Source organism: Amblyomma maculatum, chromosome 9 (assembly GCF_055883805.1).
Source record: "Amblyomma maculatum isolate TAMU_Amacu chromosome 9, ASM5588380v1, whole genome shotgun sequence".
In the NCBI taxonomy this organism is placed as follows: Eukaryota; Metazoa; Arthropoda; class Arachnida; order Ixodida; family Ixodidae; genus Amblyomma; species Amblyomma maculatum.
This window is the reverse complement of record NC_139352.1, coordinates 4124566-4137042: the sequence shown is the minus strand read 5'-3', so window position 1 is coordinate 4137042 and position 12477 is coordinate 4124566. Positions and strand designations below refer to the sequence as shown.

General features: G+C 45.1%; 2 protein-coding genes across 2 annotated transcripts in view; one reads left to right on the top strand and one right to left on the bottom strand.

Moving 5' to 3' along the window:
- LOC146178125 (uncharacterized) overlaps nt 1–12477 on the top strand; it is a 50927-nt gene that overhangs the window by 10473 nt on the left and 27977 nt on the right. Inside the window, exons 3-4 of the mRNA XM_084579636.1 lie at nt 657–781; nt 7872–8138. Coding sequence (XP_084435762.1) covers nt 657–781; nt 7872–8138 — 392 coding nt within the window. The remainder of the gene's footprint in view (nt 1–656; nt 782–7871; nt 8139–12477) is intronic.
- Nucleotides 11094–12254, bottom strand: LOC146178126 (uncharacterized). The gene has a single exon (XM_084579580.1). It carries the CDS (start codon nt 12252–12254, stop codon nt 11094–11096), a length of 1161 nt encoding a protein of 386 aa, XP_084435706.1.

Here is a 12477-nt window from a genome sequence, read left to right as displayed (position 1 = left end):
ACGCATACACCGATTATATTTAATCAGGCTATAGCTAATTTTACTGGCTGCACGTTGGCTGGGCGGTCGCTTGTTTCCGACCGATCGTCGCCATGGCTGACAAGTAGGCAGAAGGCAGGCGCCAGTGTACTATACGATGTCAGTGCAAACTGAAGAAACGCACCTACCTACGTGGTCGAAATTATCCATATTCCTTCACTACGGCGTCCCTCATAGCCTGCGTTGCCTGCATGTATGGTTTAAACCATAAATGAACCTTGCGCAACTATGAACCACGCGAGAAAAATAGCAGAGACAAGATAATCTATTGGCTCCTTTATGGAGCTCATATGCTCATAATTATGTTGAAGAGTTCTGACCTGTCCTAACAGGAAAGCGAGAAAAGTCTTCACCGTGCAGTTAAGGGCGACGAAAGGCTTGCCAAGATTTTCGATGCTGTGCGAATCAAAGATGCGCAAGGATACAATGATAAAGAGAAAAAAAAAAGATGAACAAAGACATATAAGGCTCAGCAGCGCATGCGCATTGCGAAAAGTTCGTGATCTTACGTACAGCTAGGTCAATAAGTTTTGTGAGTTCTAGGTAGCTCTCATACGTTCTTATTATCCTATAAGATTGCAAAGTCTGTACTTGAGTCCTATCTCGCTCTCTCCCAGGCTGTGGGTGCAGATAAATGCAAAGCGTTCCCGGCAGCGCCAGCTCTGCCGCCGAGGCCCGCGTCGTGTCAGCCGCCTCAGCCGCCCGGGAAGTCACGGTCGCTGTGCCCCGCCGAGAGAGCCCGGTACGGACGCGGTCGTTCGTGGCGCAGCCAACCATCGCATGACCAAGTTTCAACAAAGAAACTTCGGTGTCCTAACAAAATACGCCTAAATTTTGCCTCTTCATTTCTAACCAGCAAATCCCACGATTCTGCATCGAAAAACTAAGGCACGAATTTTCAGGGAAACATACCGCGTGTTTCACAGAACACTTCCAAAAATTGCAAAAAAGTAAGCAGTTCAAAGCAGAAAAAAAAAGTATAAAAGAAACAATTCTCAACCGTCGTACAACGAATGAACCAATACTTTCTAATTAAGTTTTGATCAACGCAATTCGGTTGTTAGCGCCAACGGCGAGTTTGAAGCCGTAGGCAAGGTGATGCCACGTATTTTTGAAACGCTTTTCTTTTTTTACCGCGCGAAACCGAAACTAAGCGAACTGGACGAGCAGGAAGCTTTCCACTGTTCACGTATTGCAGGAGGAGGAGGTAAACTTTATTAAGAAGAGGTCGTAGGCGTGGGGTGGGTTGACGTTCCCGTCCCCACGGTGGGCTCCTCTTCTAGGCCGGACGCCAGGTGGCCGACCGACGATGTCGTTCGGCGACCTCTTCGGCCCGCTCCGTGACTCGGAGTTGAACCTCCGGGTCGGAGCTGAGCAGCGCGGCCTCCCACTGAGATTGGTAGAGAGCTGCAGACTCTGTCATGGCTTGTCTTGATTACATGAGTATAGGATGTGTGGTGTGTCTGCCTTTTGATGTCCACAGAGAGAACAGACAGGGCTGAACTGCTCTGGGAACCATATGGAGTACATGTACGAATTAAAGAAAGTGTCTGTTTGAAGCTGCCGCCAGGTGACTTGTGTTTTACTTAGAGATCTATGTGGTTCTGGGAAGATTTGTCTTTCTTTCTTGAAGTGGGTAGTAATTTCTTTGTAAGTTGTCATCCGCTCCCTGGCCGACTTGAGCTCAGGGCAGCGCATCTCCCGGTTAACTACGAATCCTCGGGCAAATTGGTGCGCTTGCTCGTTCCCAGGATGGTCCGAATGGGCAGGGACCCAGATCAATATGATAAGGCGGGTATGGGAGATTTTTTGTAAGATTTTGATGGCTGCGGAGTGGGCCCTTCCTTTTGCAAAATTTCGAATTGCGGTTTTAGAGTCGCTAAGGATGTATTTGGCAGTGGTGGAGGTAATGGCTAAAGCTATGGCAGCCTCTTCGGCTTCCTCCGGAAATTTTGTTTTATTGATTGTCGCCGATGCAAGGGGAGAACCTCGATGATCGACAACTGCATGCCAGGGAAAAGGCATCTCTGTCCGCATGTTCTGCCACGTCCACGTGCGCCGTGTGTTTCTGTACTGAAAATCTTTCGTGTAATTTTTGTGCCCTAGCCCTTCTGTCCGTATCGTATTCTGGATGCACGTTTTTAGGCACAGGACGGACTATTAATTGCTCGCGCACGTGTCTTGGAATCGGCAAAGTGTGGGCACGGGTCCCTTCATATTGTATTCCTGCTTTTTTTAGGATGAAACGTCCCGTTTCAGTGCTTGATAGTCGTCCGTATTGTGCGGTGAGGTGTGCTTCCATAATTTCCGCTAAGGTGTTATGAATTCCTAACTTTAGTAGTGTTTCATTTGGGGTATGACGAGGGAAGTTAAGCGCAGTTTTATAGACTGCCTAATTAGAGAATCCAGGTCGTCTCTTTCTCTAACTGTGAGGGTGACGTATGGTGTAGAGTAGATAACTCTGCTAAGAACGAAGGATTCTACTAGTTTCCTGGTCTCAGCTTCTTTAACTCCTCCACGCCTATTCGCGATTCGTCTGAGGAGGAGGGAAATTTGGTTGTGACCATGCACGGCACCAATTTCGAACTGCGCGCTTTACCGCGTCATGTCTTGTACTCTATATTTTCTTCCGTCGCTGTCAGAAATAACGACCATGCAGTTAGAAATGACAGTGCATTGTTTTGCACCATGTTATAAAGCGAGATTTGTACATGATATGCCACAAAACTCGCAATTCAAACTGAGCGCCTCTGTCAATGAAATGCCTCATCAGCGATTCGATTTTGTGCGGTAAAAAGCCTTTCAAAAACTGACATGATATCACCGTCCGAGCAAGAGCGCTAGCATTCTTATGATACAACATCGTCTTGTCCACGACTTCAAACTCCCCGTCAGTAGTAACTACCGGACTGCGTTAAGAAGTTAGAAATTAGAAAGTAGTTCATTAGTTGCATAAATAAAAGTGTCGCAATACATTGCGCCCGCTGCTAGCCTCGAAGCTAACAGTTTGTGCAGCAAATATTTTCTCTATTCTGAACTACTTATTTTTTAAATTTTTTAATGTTTGCTGAAACTCTTAGCATAATCACGTATGGTTAAAAACAAATTTTATTAATTTTGACTCATAAAATGTGAGCGGGAATTTTGTGACCAAAAGTTTCAGCTTAAAATAAGCAATTCGCTTTTACCAAGACAGTTTATAAATATCTGTGTGTGTGTGTGTGTGTGTGTGTGTGTGTGTGTGTGTGTGTGTGTGTGTGTGTGTGTGTGTGTGTGTGTGTGTGTGTGTGTGTGTGTGTGTGTGTGTGTGTGTGTGTGTGTGTGTGTGTGTGTGTGTGTGTGTGTGTGTGTGTGTGTGTGTGTGTGTGTGTGTGTGTGTGTGTGTGTGTGTGTGTGTGTGTGTGTGTGTGTGTGTGTGTGTGTGTGTGTGTGTGTGTGTGTGTGTGTGTGTGTGTGTGTGTGTGTGTGTGTGTGTGTGTGTGTGTGTGTGTGTGTGTGTGTGTGTGTGTGTGTGTGTGTGTGTGTGTGTGTGTGTGTGTGTGTGTGTGTGTGTGTGTGTGTGTCAGCGCAATCGACGAATGCTTGTTTGCAGATATAGCAAGAGCCCTCCTTCACGAACCAATTTGCACCTCTCGGGCGCTACTCAAATCAGACATCCATGATTGCATAGCATCCTGCAGAGCTTCCTCATAAAAAGAGAAAGACTCCATGCCTTTCTCAGAATGTGTGCTGTCGTAATTAGATCTCGTCATTTTATTTCACAAAAACCCTTCAGTCATTTTATTCCGCGGACGCCTGCTGTTTCATTTTCTTCCCAGCTTACGAAGAACAGCATCTTTTTCTGAAACTTCACGTTTCCGATCTCTTCCTACCTCAGATATTTTTTCGAATAGTGTGCTGCATGTGACGTCGTACAGTCAGGGGTTTCCCCAGGAACTGTGTGCTGAGGCCCAGCCTAAAGCCCACCATTTCAGGCGGCCAGAGGTTTTCTTGTTCCATCTATTTGGTGAGTCTCGTCTGCACCACGTGTTCCTCAGTATGACATTCTAAACCAACATACTCTGGACACAAAGGCTATCCTCGGTCTGGACCTAACCAAAGCTTTTGACAATGTCAAGCACGGGGCAATACTAGCTGGACTTCAAGAAATCGGAGTTGGCGAGAAAACATACAACTACATTAGAGACTTTCTCCCGAACAGAGAGATAGTCATGAACTTCCAAAACATCCTACGACCACACTAGGGAGCAAGGGAACCCCCAAGGCTGTGTTCTGTCCCCATTTTTGTTTAACATAGCAATTAGAGGACTTCTCCCTACATTAACCGAATTCAAGACCTAAAATTTAGCATGTACGTGGATGACATAAATCTCTGCAGGGGCAGTGACGCGGAGATAGAGTGGAAGCTGCAGACTTGCGCAGATGCGGCAGTCTGCCGAAGATTCTCTTTTCTCCCGAGTAGATGAAATCAGAATATTGGGTATGTTCATTCAAACGAATGGCCAAAATACAAACACCGTAAGGAAACTTAAAAATTAAGCGGCGCAGATTACGGGCATTTTTAGGAGAGTTGAGCTCAGAGGCCACGTCTTCAAAGAACGCAGCCTCCTAAAGATGACGCAGGCTTACATCATCAGCCACATATGTTACCCTACACCCTTCCTCGATGTTAAGAAAGTTGAGCACGACAGAATCGACACCATAATTAGAAAATGCGCCAAGCGGGCACTAAGACTTCCTATATCCACTTCGACAGAGAAGCTGGAAAAGATGGGGATTTACAATACATGGCAGGAACTTACTGAGGCGGTCCGAATCGCGCAGCTAGAAAGGGTAATCCAGACAAAAACGGGGAGAACCATCCTAGAATGGATAGGCCTCCAACCAGATAGAGGCAAAAAAAAAAAATAAAAAACAGACATTCTAACTTCGCTAGTACTTAGTCCGCGGGGTATTTCCTGACTCGCGCCTCCGGCCTGCGTGCCAGGGCCGGATAATAGGAGGCTCCTTCTCGGTAGAACAATAGCTTTCATACATACATACATACATACATACATACATACATACATACATACATACATACATACATACATACATACATACATACATACATACATACATACATACATACATACATACATACATACATACATACATACATACATACATACATACATACATACATACATACATACATACATACATACATACATACATACATACATACATACATACATACATACATACATACATACATACATACATACATACATACATACATACATACATACATACATACATACATACATACATACATACATACATACATACATACATACATACATACATACATACATACATACATACATACATACATACATACATACATACATACATACATACATACATACATACATACATACATACATACATACATACATACATACATACATACATACATCCCCAGGATCTGAAACGAGGATATGTGAATAAATAAAGGTGGGACGGGAGGGCATGGATGATAGAGAAGAGTATCCATTGCTAATTTTTCATTTCTGTCAGCCATATACATTTTGTATTCTTTAGTGGAAGGTACTGGTCGTAAGCGATATCGAATTTTAGCGTAGCGCGGTCCGTCACTGTGACCCGCTATATAACGCGCCGCCAGTGCGTGCGAGCTGATTGGTCCCGACGCAGCAGATGTGTGCGCCGCCTTACAGCATTTGGCGCCATCTAGCGCTGTCAATGCGATCTGGGCATGCGCAGTGAAATGCGCGGTTGCGGATCACAGTAACAGGTCGCGCTAACCTAAAACTCTGTTCTGCTTAGCGCTTTAACAAGATGGCAGACGGGGACTTCGTTAATGACTACGACATTGCAACTAGCGTGAAAAAACAAAGGACAGCGACAAAATGTACCGACGGGACAACACGCTAGACTTCAACTGACGTTTAATGCACACGTAACACAATTTATACACTCGCATTAGGCGCATGCTCAGGAGACTGCCCCCCCCCCCCCCTTTCCTTATCAAGATGCATGTTGTCATAATAAAGAGTAAACATTTAAACCAAATTGACGCGCAAGTGTTTTGACAAATAGATTATCTCTTTTTTTCGTGAGGGCTATTGAGGGTTTGCTCACGCACTTATCCCCTGCCTTATCAATACAAAATGCCTCAAATATCTCCCTATCACCTATCACCAAAATGCGCAGGCCAGCAGCGTGCGCATTTTAGCTTAAGTAGGTTTGATCGCGTTGAACCTATGCTATGCTTGATACGTTCGTGTTTATCTGATGCTGAATTTGTGAAATTCGCTTAGTCTAGCTTCTCCATATGTGTGTTAAGTTTGCATTTTCCGAACACGATTTTCACATGTTTAGAGCACACCGCGCCAAAGGCCGTGTTTGTGACAAACTTTTGACACTGCTGAAACCACTTCGCTTTTTTTCGTCAACGCAACGTAAAATAACACAAGCAGAAAATATGTTTTCGTTACGCGCACATGGTTGGGCCCGTACACATGCATCACTTTATGCGACGCACGCTGGAAATCCCACGGTGGTGTTGGGATCACGGCTGCATTGAGAAACGGTAGTATTTTTCATCCCTGGAGAGCACTTCACATGTGTATATATTGAGCACTCAACAATACTTGATGCGGGACATCGCTAAGCCCTTACTCAAGCGCGCCGTTCTATGCCGCCACCAGACAGCACGCCACAGGTTTCAGTTGGGTATCACAAAGCAACACCACCGTCTTGTGGCAGCTTTTATGCTTCTGCCTTGGTCTTGTCTCACTGAATGTCGCCATACTTTCGTGTGGAAGGCATGGTTTCTTCCACCACAAGCCAGCTGTATGGAGTGTCTGTTCGCGTACATATGCCCGTAGCGCTATTAAACAAAATTCTCCGTAGTGTGTGAAACTAATGGTATTGGACACGTAGATGAAGGACGGGACAAAGGACAGGACGGATGGCACGCTTTTATGCTTACGCCCTGGTACTGTCTCAGTGAAGCCAGGGTGGTCTCTTTGTGTGTGGCTCGTTTTTGTCATCATCTCTCTGCGACCTCTGCTATTCACTGTGGCTCTTGTAGTACGAAATGACTGCATGCCAAGCCTGGCGTGTTACGCCGACGTTTCAGAGCAAGAAATGGCGGCGGCTGTCGTTATGGGGTTCCATATACATATATGTATACACATGCAGTGTGGATCGGCCGCATATGCGTGCCACGCAACTAGTCATACCTCCCGCCTCTTTCTTTCTAGCTGCTCCTCTTTTCCCTTTCAATCAGGGGGCCAGTTAGGCGGCAATACTCTGTTCCTTTTCTTTTTATCACAAATTTACTTTTCTCCCTCTACAATAAGATGGAAAGTTATTCTACCACCAATAGTTCCCACTAGTGACGTCATGGCTGTCTGCTAAACAATGCCATTATCCAGTATCGAAGCCAGGGCTTTGCAGTGACGCGAAGGCGAAATGGCGACAAAAAATTCGGGCCGTTCGACACTTCTGAACATGCATATCAGGCGTTAGCTCATGGAAAAACGTTTAGAAAAACGTTTAGGCCACAACCTCGATGGTAGCATCGCTGCGTAAATTTAGCGAGTTGATTTTTTTTTTTCGGTGTGTGTGCATGAGGTCCCGTGGTAGGCACACTGTCTCAAAGCAGAGGCAAACAGCTGTCGCAACGGTAATGTCAAGGGTCGATTGCGGCATCACCTCAAACTCACTGAATGTGTGCAGTAGAGCTAATGCTCTAAAACAACGCTACAGAATGCAGTCCCAGATGTGTGACTGCACCTTTTGTTTCTTTCTATGATATCCAGTTTGGCGTTCCCAGGCTGCCAGGGCCAGGACACGACCCCTAGCCAGTCGCCGTCACGGGCGCGTGAGCGCAGTCCTTCACGGGCCACAGGCGTTCTGTCGCTGGACGCCCTGCTCGGCCAGCTCTGTTCGGGCCCCTGCAACATCTCCATGAAGATTAAGGACAAGGAGGGCGAGCAGCACAAGCACGGGGAATGCAGAGCCCTCGCACATAGAAGTAGCAGCGAGATATGCACCTCTAGGGAGGTGGCTCCGACCCCCTGCAGCCGGTCAGTGGATTCCAGCTGATTCTAAACGGGTTTCATTTCATTTCATTTCATTTCATTTCATTTTATTTCCTTAAAGGCCCCAGGAAGGGGTGTTACATAAGGGGTGGGAAACATTATAAAAACATAGTTATTGTACATATTTTTTGACATTTTCAAGAAACTTGGATGAGCAGGTGATAACAGCGATGTCACCTGGAAGGCCGTTCCAGTCTGCAGCTGCGCGGGGAAAAAAGGAATTCGAAAAGGTAACGGTGCGTGACAATGGACGGGCGACGTGCAGGCGATGACTGGTGCGGGGTGATATGCGTGCTGGGGGAAGAATATAAGGAGCTGCCCGCATGGGACTGTTGAATATTTTATGGAATAAAGAAAGGCTTGAAGTGCGACGACGGAGAGATAGTGATGATAAACCTGAGGCTGTTTTTAGGGCAGAGACACTAACATCATAAGAATACAGGGCATGGATGAACCTGGCAGCGCGATTTTGAACGGACTCGAGAGAATTAATGAGGTAAGCTTGATGGGGGTTCCAAATGGGTGACGCGAATTCCAGTTTAGACCTGACGAGTGAATTATAGGCTAAGAGTTTAATATGTTGAGGCGCGCAATGTAGATGACGTTTTAAGAATCCTAATATTTTATTGGCCGATGATATTGTGTTAGTTACATGCAAATTCCAAGAAAGATCACTAGAAAGTGTTACGCCTAAATATTTATATGACTGAACAGGTTGTACGGGCACTCCAGAGATTACGTAGGAAAAAATAAGAGGATTACGACGACGGTGGAAGGATAAAAGTTTACATTTATGTGGGTTAAGTTCCATTAGCCAGTGGTCACACCAGTTATGTACAGCATTAAGGTCATTTTGTAGTGTTGATTGATCAGTGGGACCAGTGATGGTACGATAAACTACACAGTCGTCAGCAAACATGCGTATGTTAGAGGTTACATGTGTTGGTAGGTCATTAATGTATATAAGAAAAAGTAGGGGGCCAAGTACTGATCCCTGGGGAACACCTGACGTCACCGGAAGGAAGTTAGAGAACTTATTGTTAATAGTAACAAACTGGGAGCGATTAGTTAGAAACTCTTCAATCCATTTTAAAATGTTGGGGTGCAGATTTAATAGGGAAAGTTTTATCATTAAGCGTTTGTGGGGTACTTTATCGAAGGCTTTAGCAAAATCTAAAAATATGACGGCGGACTGTTGATTAGAATCCAGGTTAATGTGCAGGTCATGCACGAAAATAGCCATGCACGAAAATAGCCCCTACGAAACCCATGCTGCGCGGGGTGAAAAAAGTTGTTAGAATCAAGGAAGGCCATGATATGGGTATAGATAACATGCTCCATGATTTTGCAGGGTACGCTGGTTAGAGAAATGGGGCGGTAATTTAATGGCGAGTTCTTGTCACCTGATTTAAAGACTGGAACGACCTTCCCACGTTTCCAATCGTTGGGTAGTTGGCCTGTGAGTAGTGACTGCGTGAACAACAATGACAATAAGGACGCACATGTGTCTTTGGTGTTTTTCAGTATTTTAGTGTTGATATTGTCGATACCGGCAGAAGATGACAGCTTCATGTTTTCTATCAATGATAAGATTCCTGCAGGAAAGAATATTAGGGGAGGCATAGGGTGGTGAATAAATGTCTGTTGTACAGGAAGAGGTGGATCACACTCGTTAGTAAATACGGATGAAAACGCTTCATTAAATATGTTGGCGCAGTCTGTATCAGAGATTGTTTCACCTGACTCATCAGCGATTGAAATGGTACGCGCATGTTGTGGATTAATGAGTTGCCAAAACTTCCGGGGGTTAGTGGTCAGCATTTTAGGTAAATCGGAATGAAAAAAGGTGCGTTTGGCTTCACGAATTTTCTTTAGGTATACTTTCTCGGCCTCGTAATACTTATTCCATGAGTTGTCAGTGTGCTGGTTTTTAGCTGAGCGGTAAAGGCGTTTCTTTTTGTTTTCCAAACGTTTTAATGTGTTGGTGAACCATGGGTTTTGTTGGTTGTTTCGTAAGGTCATTTTAGGAATAAATTTTTCAACCAATTCTTCAATTTTCCTTTTGAATAGTGACCAGTTGTCATGAACTGTTCTTTGGTTATAGTTTGACTCAAAAAAAAGTTGGAACGCGCGAATACCGTTGTTAATGGCAGTATAGTTTCCCTTATCATATAGTTTAATTGTTTGCTTATTGATTATGCGAGAAAGGGGTTTAATGGTGAAACATGCATGTATTATTTTGTGATCACTGATACCTGGATGATATGTGACAGATTTAACATAATCAGGACGGTCCGTCAATATGAGATCGAGGGTATTAGCGCAGTCATGGGTTACACGAGTTGGTTCGGATATTATTTGTACGAGGTTGAAATTAAGGCAAATATCCAGAAATTCGTTAGCATCGCTGTTACCCATAGCTGTTAGAGTCTCCCAATTGATGGTAGGAAAATTGAAATCGCCAAATAGTAGAATGGTGGCATTAGGGTGCTTGATTCTGATTTCATTCAATGCATTGTTAAATTTACGAGGGAAATCTGAACTGTTATTAGGGGGGTTGTAGCAAACGCCAATGAGAACTGAGTGTGGTAAAGAGTGAAGTAAGATCCACAATATTTCGATATCTGATGACAAGTTAATGTATGTGCATGATAGCTCCTGCCTAGTTGCAATGAGTACTCCCCCTCCCCTCTTGTCTTTACGGTCTTTGCGGAAAAGACGAAAATTTGGCAAGTCAGTTAGGACCTCCCTGTCAGAGATGTCAGAGTGCAGCCACGTTTCTGTCAAGATTAGTAAGTTGCTGGATGATGATAAGACCAGATTAGAAACGATGTCGCGCTTTGAAATAAAACTGCGGATATTCGTGAAAATCGCTGATAAAGAAAGAGTAGGTTGCGGTGCATGTTTAGGACTGTTTGCCGAATGTTGACGCAATGACTGCTATTTAATCTCTTTTGTGGTTTGTGAAGCTTCGTCGTAGGTGTAACGCTTAGGACCGATGTGCAGGGTTTTAAAACGCAAGGCGAATTTATCTGTTATTGTTCGTGCGTAGGTAACTAGCTGTTTTCGAACGTTACGGACCGCAGGGGAAAAGTCCTCACCAATGCTATAATTTGTGCCTTTAAGCTTTTTGCCATAAGAGAGGATGGTTTCTTTGGTTTTGGATGATGAGAATTTTACAATGATTGGCCTTATGCGATCTGTGGAATAACGGCCGAGGCGGTGAGCGCGCTCGATTTGATTCGGGTCAATTTCATAATCTAGAGTGGTGGAGCAGTGGTGAATGATTGTTTGTTCTGAGTCCTGATAGTTTTCGGACGCATTAGTGTCAGGGATATTATAAAATATCAGATTATTGCGCCGGGAACGATTTTCTGCGTCATCAACGCGTTCTTCTAGTTTGATGATCTGCTGGCTCAGTTCAGTTGTTAATGTTTTCAGGCTGTCTATTTCAGAGTTAAGGGCAGAAAGAGTGGCGTAGTGCGATTCGAGGGTAATCATGCGTTTGTTTAAATCGGCTAAGGTTATGTCAGTTGTTTTGAGCTGTGCTTTGATGTCCTGCAAGTCGGAAATTAGCGTTGCTTGTCCAGTTGTCAATTTCTGCAGTTCGAATAGTATAGTCTCAGAATTCTCGGGCCCAGGGTTGGTCTCCACATCTCCCGACAAAAGTAGTAGTAAACGAATGGCACGTGAACAATCAACAACAACACCAGCGCAGCACTGCAGGCTCGGCAGCTGCATTAGGAAGTAATTACTAGTTTTTTTAGCGAAAAGAGAGAACTTGTTACCAACCTGCATTATGAAGACAAACGGATTAGTAGTCTGTGCTTTTGCACAGCTACCGAGCCCACAGAGCGGCGGCGACAGATGCGACACATTTATAGATGCTTCAGTCGATGATGGTTGTCTCGCTGGGGATGGCCATGGATCCAGGATGAGGTAATCCGGCGGCGGCGGCGCATGCAGGTCTGGGACCGGTGACGTAGCAGGCAGGAAAGCTGCATTTTCATGGTGGCGAGTGGCCACGTGGAGCGGGGAACCAGGTGAAGCATGCAGCAGGGTAACAAGCAGCAGGTGAACGGTGACTGTAAGCGCCTGCATTATGAAGACAAACGGATTAGTAGTCTGTGCTTTTGCACAGCTACCGAGCCCACAGAGCGGCGGCGACAGATGCGACACATTTATAGATGCTTCAGTCGATGATGGTTGTCTCGCTGGGGATGGCCATGGATCCAGGATGAGGTAATCCGGCGGCGGCGGCGCATGCAGGTCTGGGACCGGTGACGTAGCAGGCAGGAAAGCTGCATTTTCATGGTGGCGAGTG

What these genes read in the sequence shown, in the direction of transcription:
- LOC146178126 (XM_084579580.1), bottom strand. Translation starts at nt 12,254, where the DNA reads ATGCAGGCGCTTACAGTCACCGTTCACCTGCTGCTTGTTACCCTGCTG.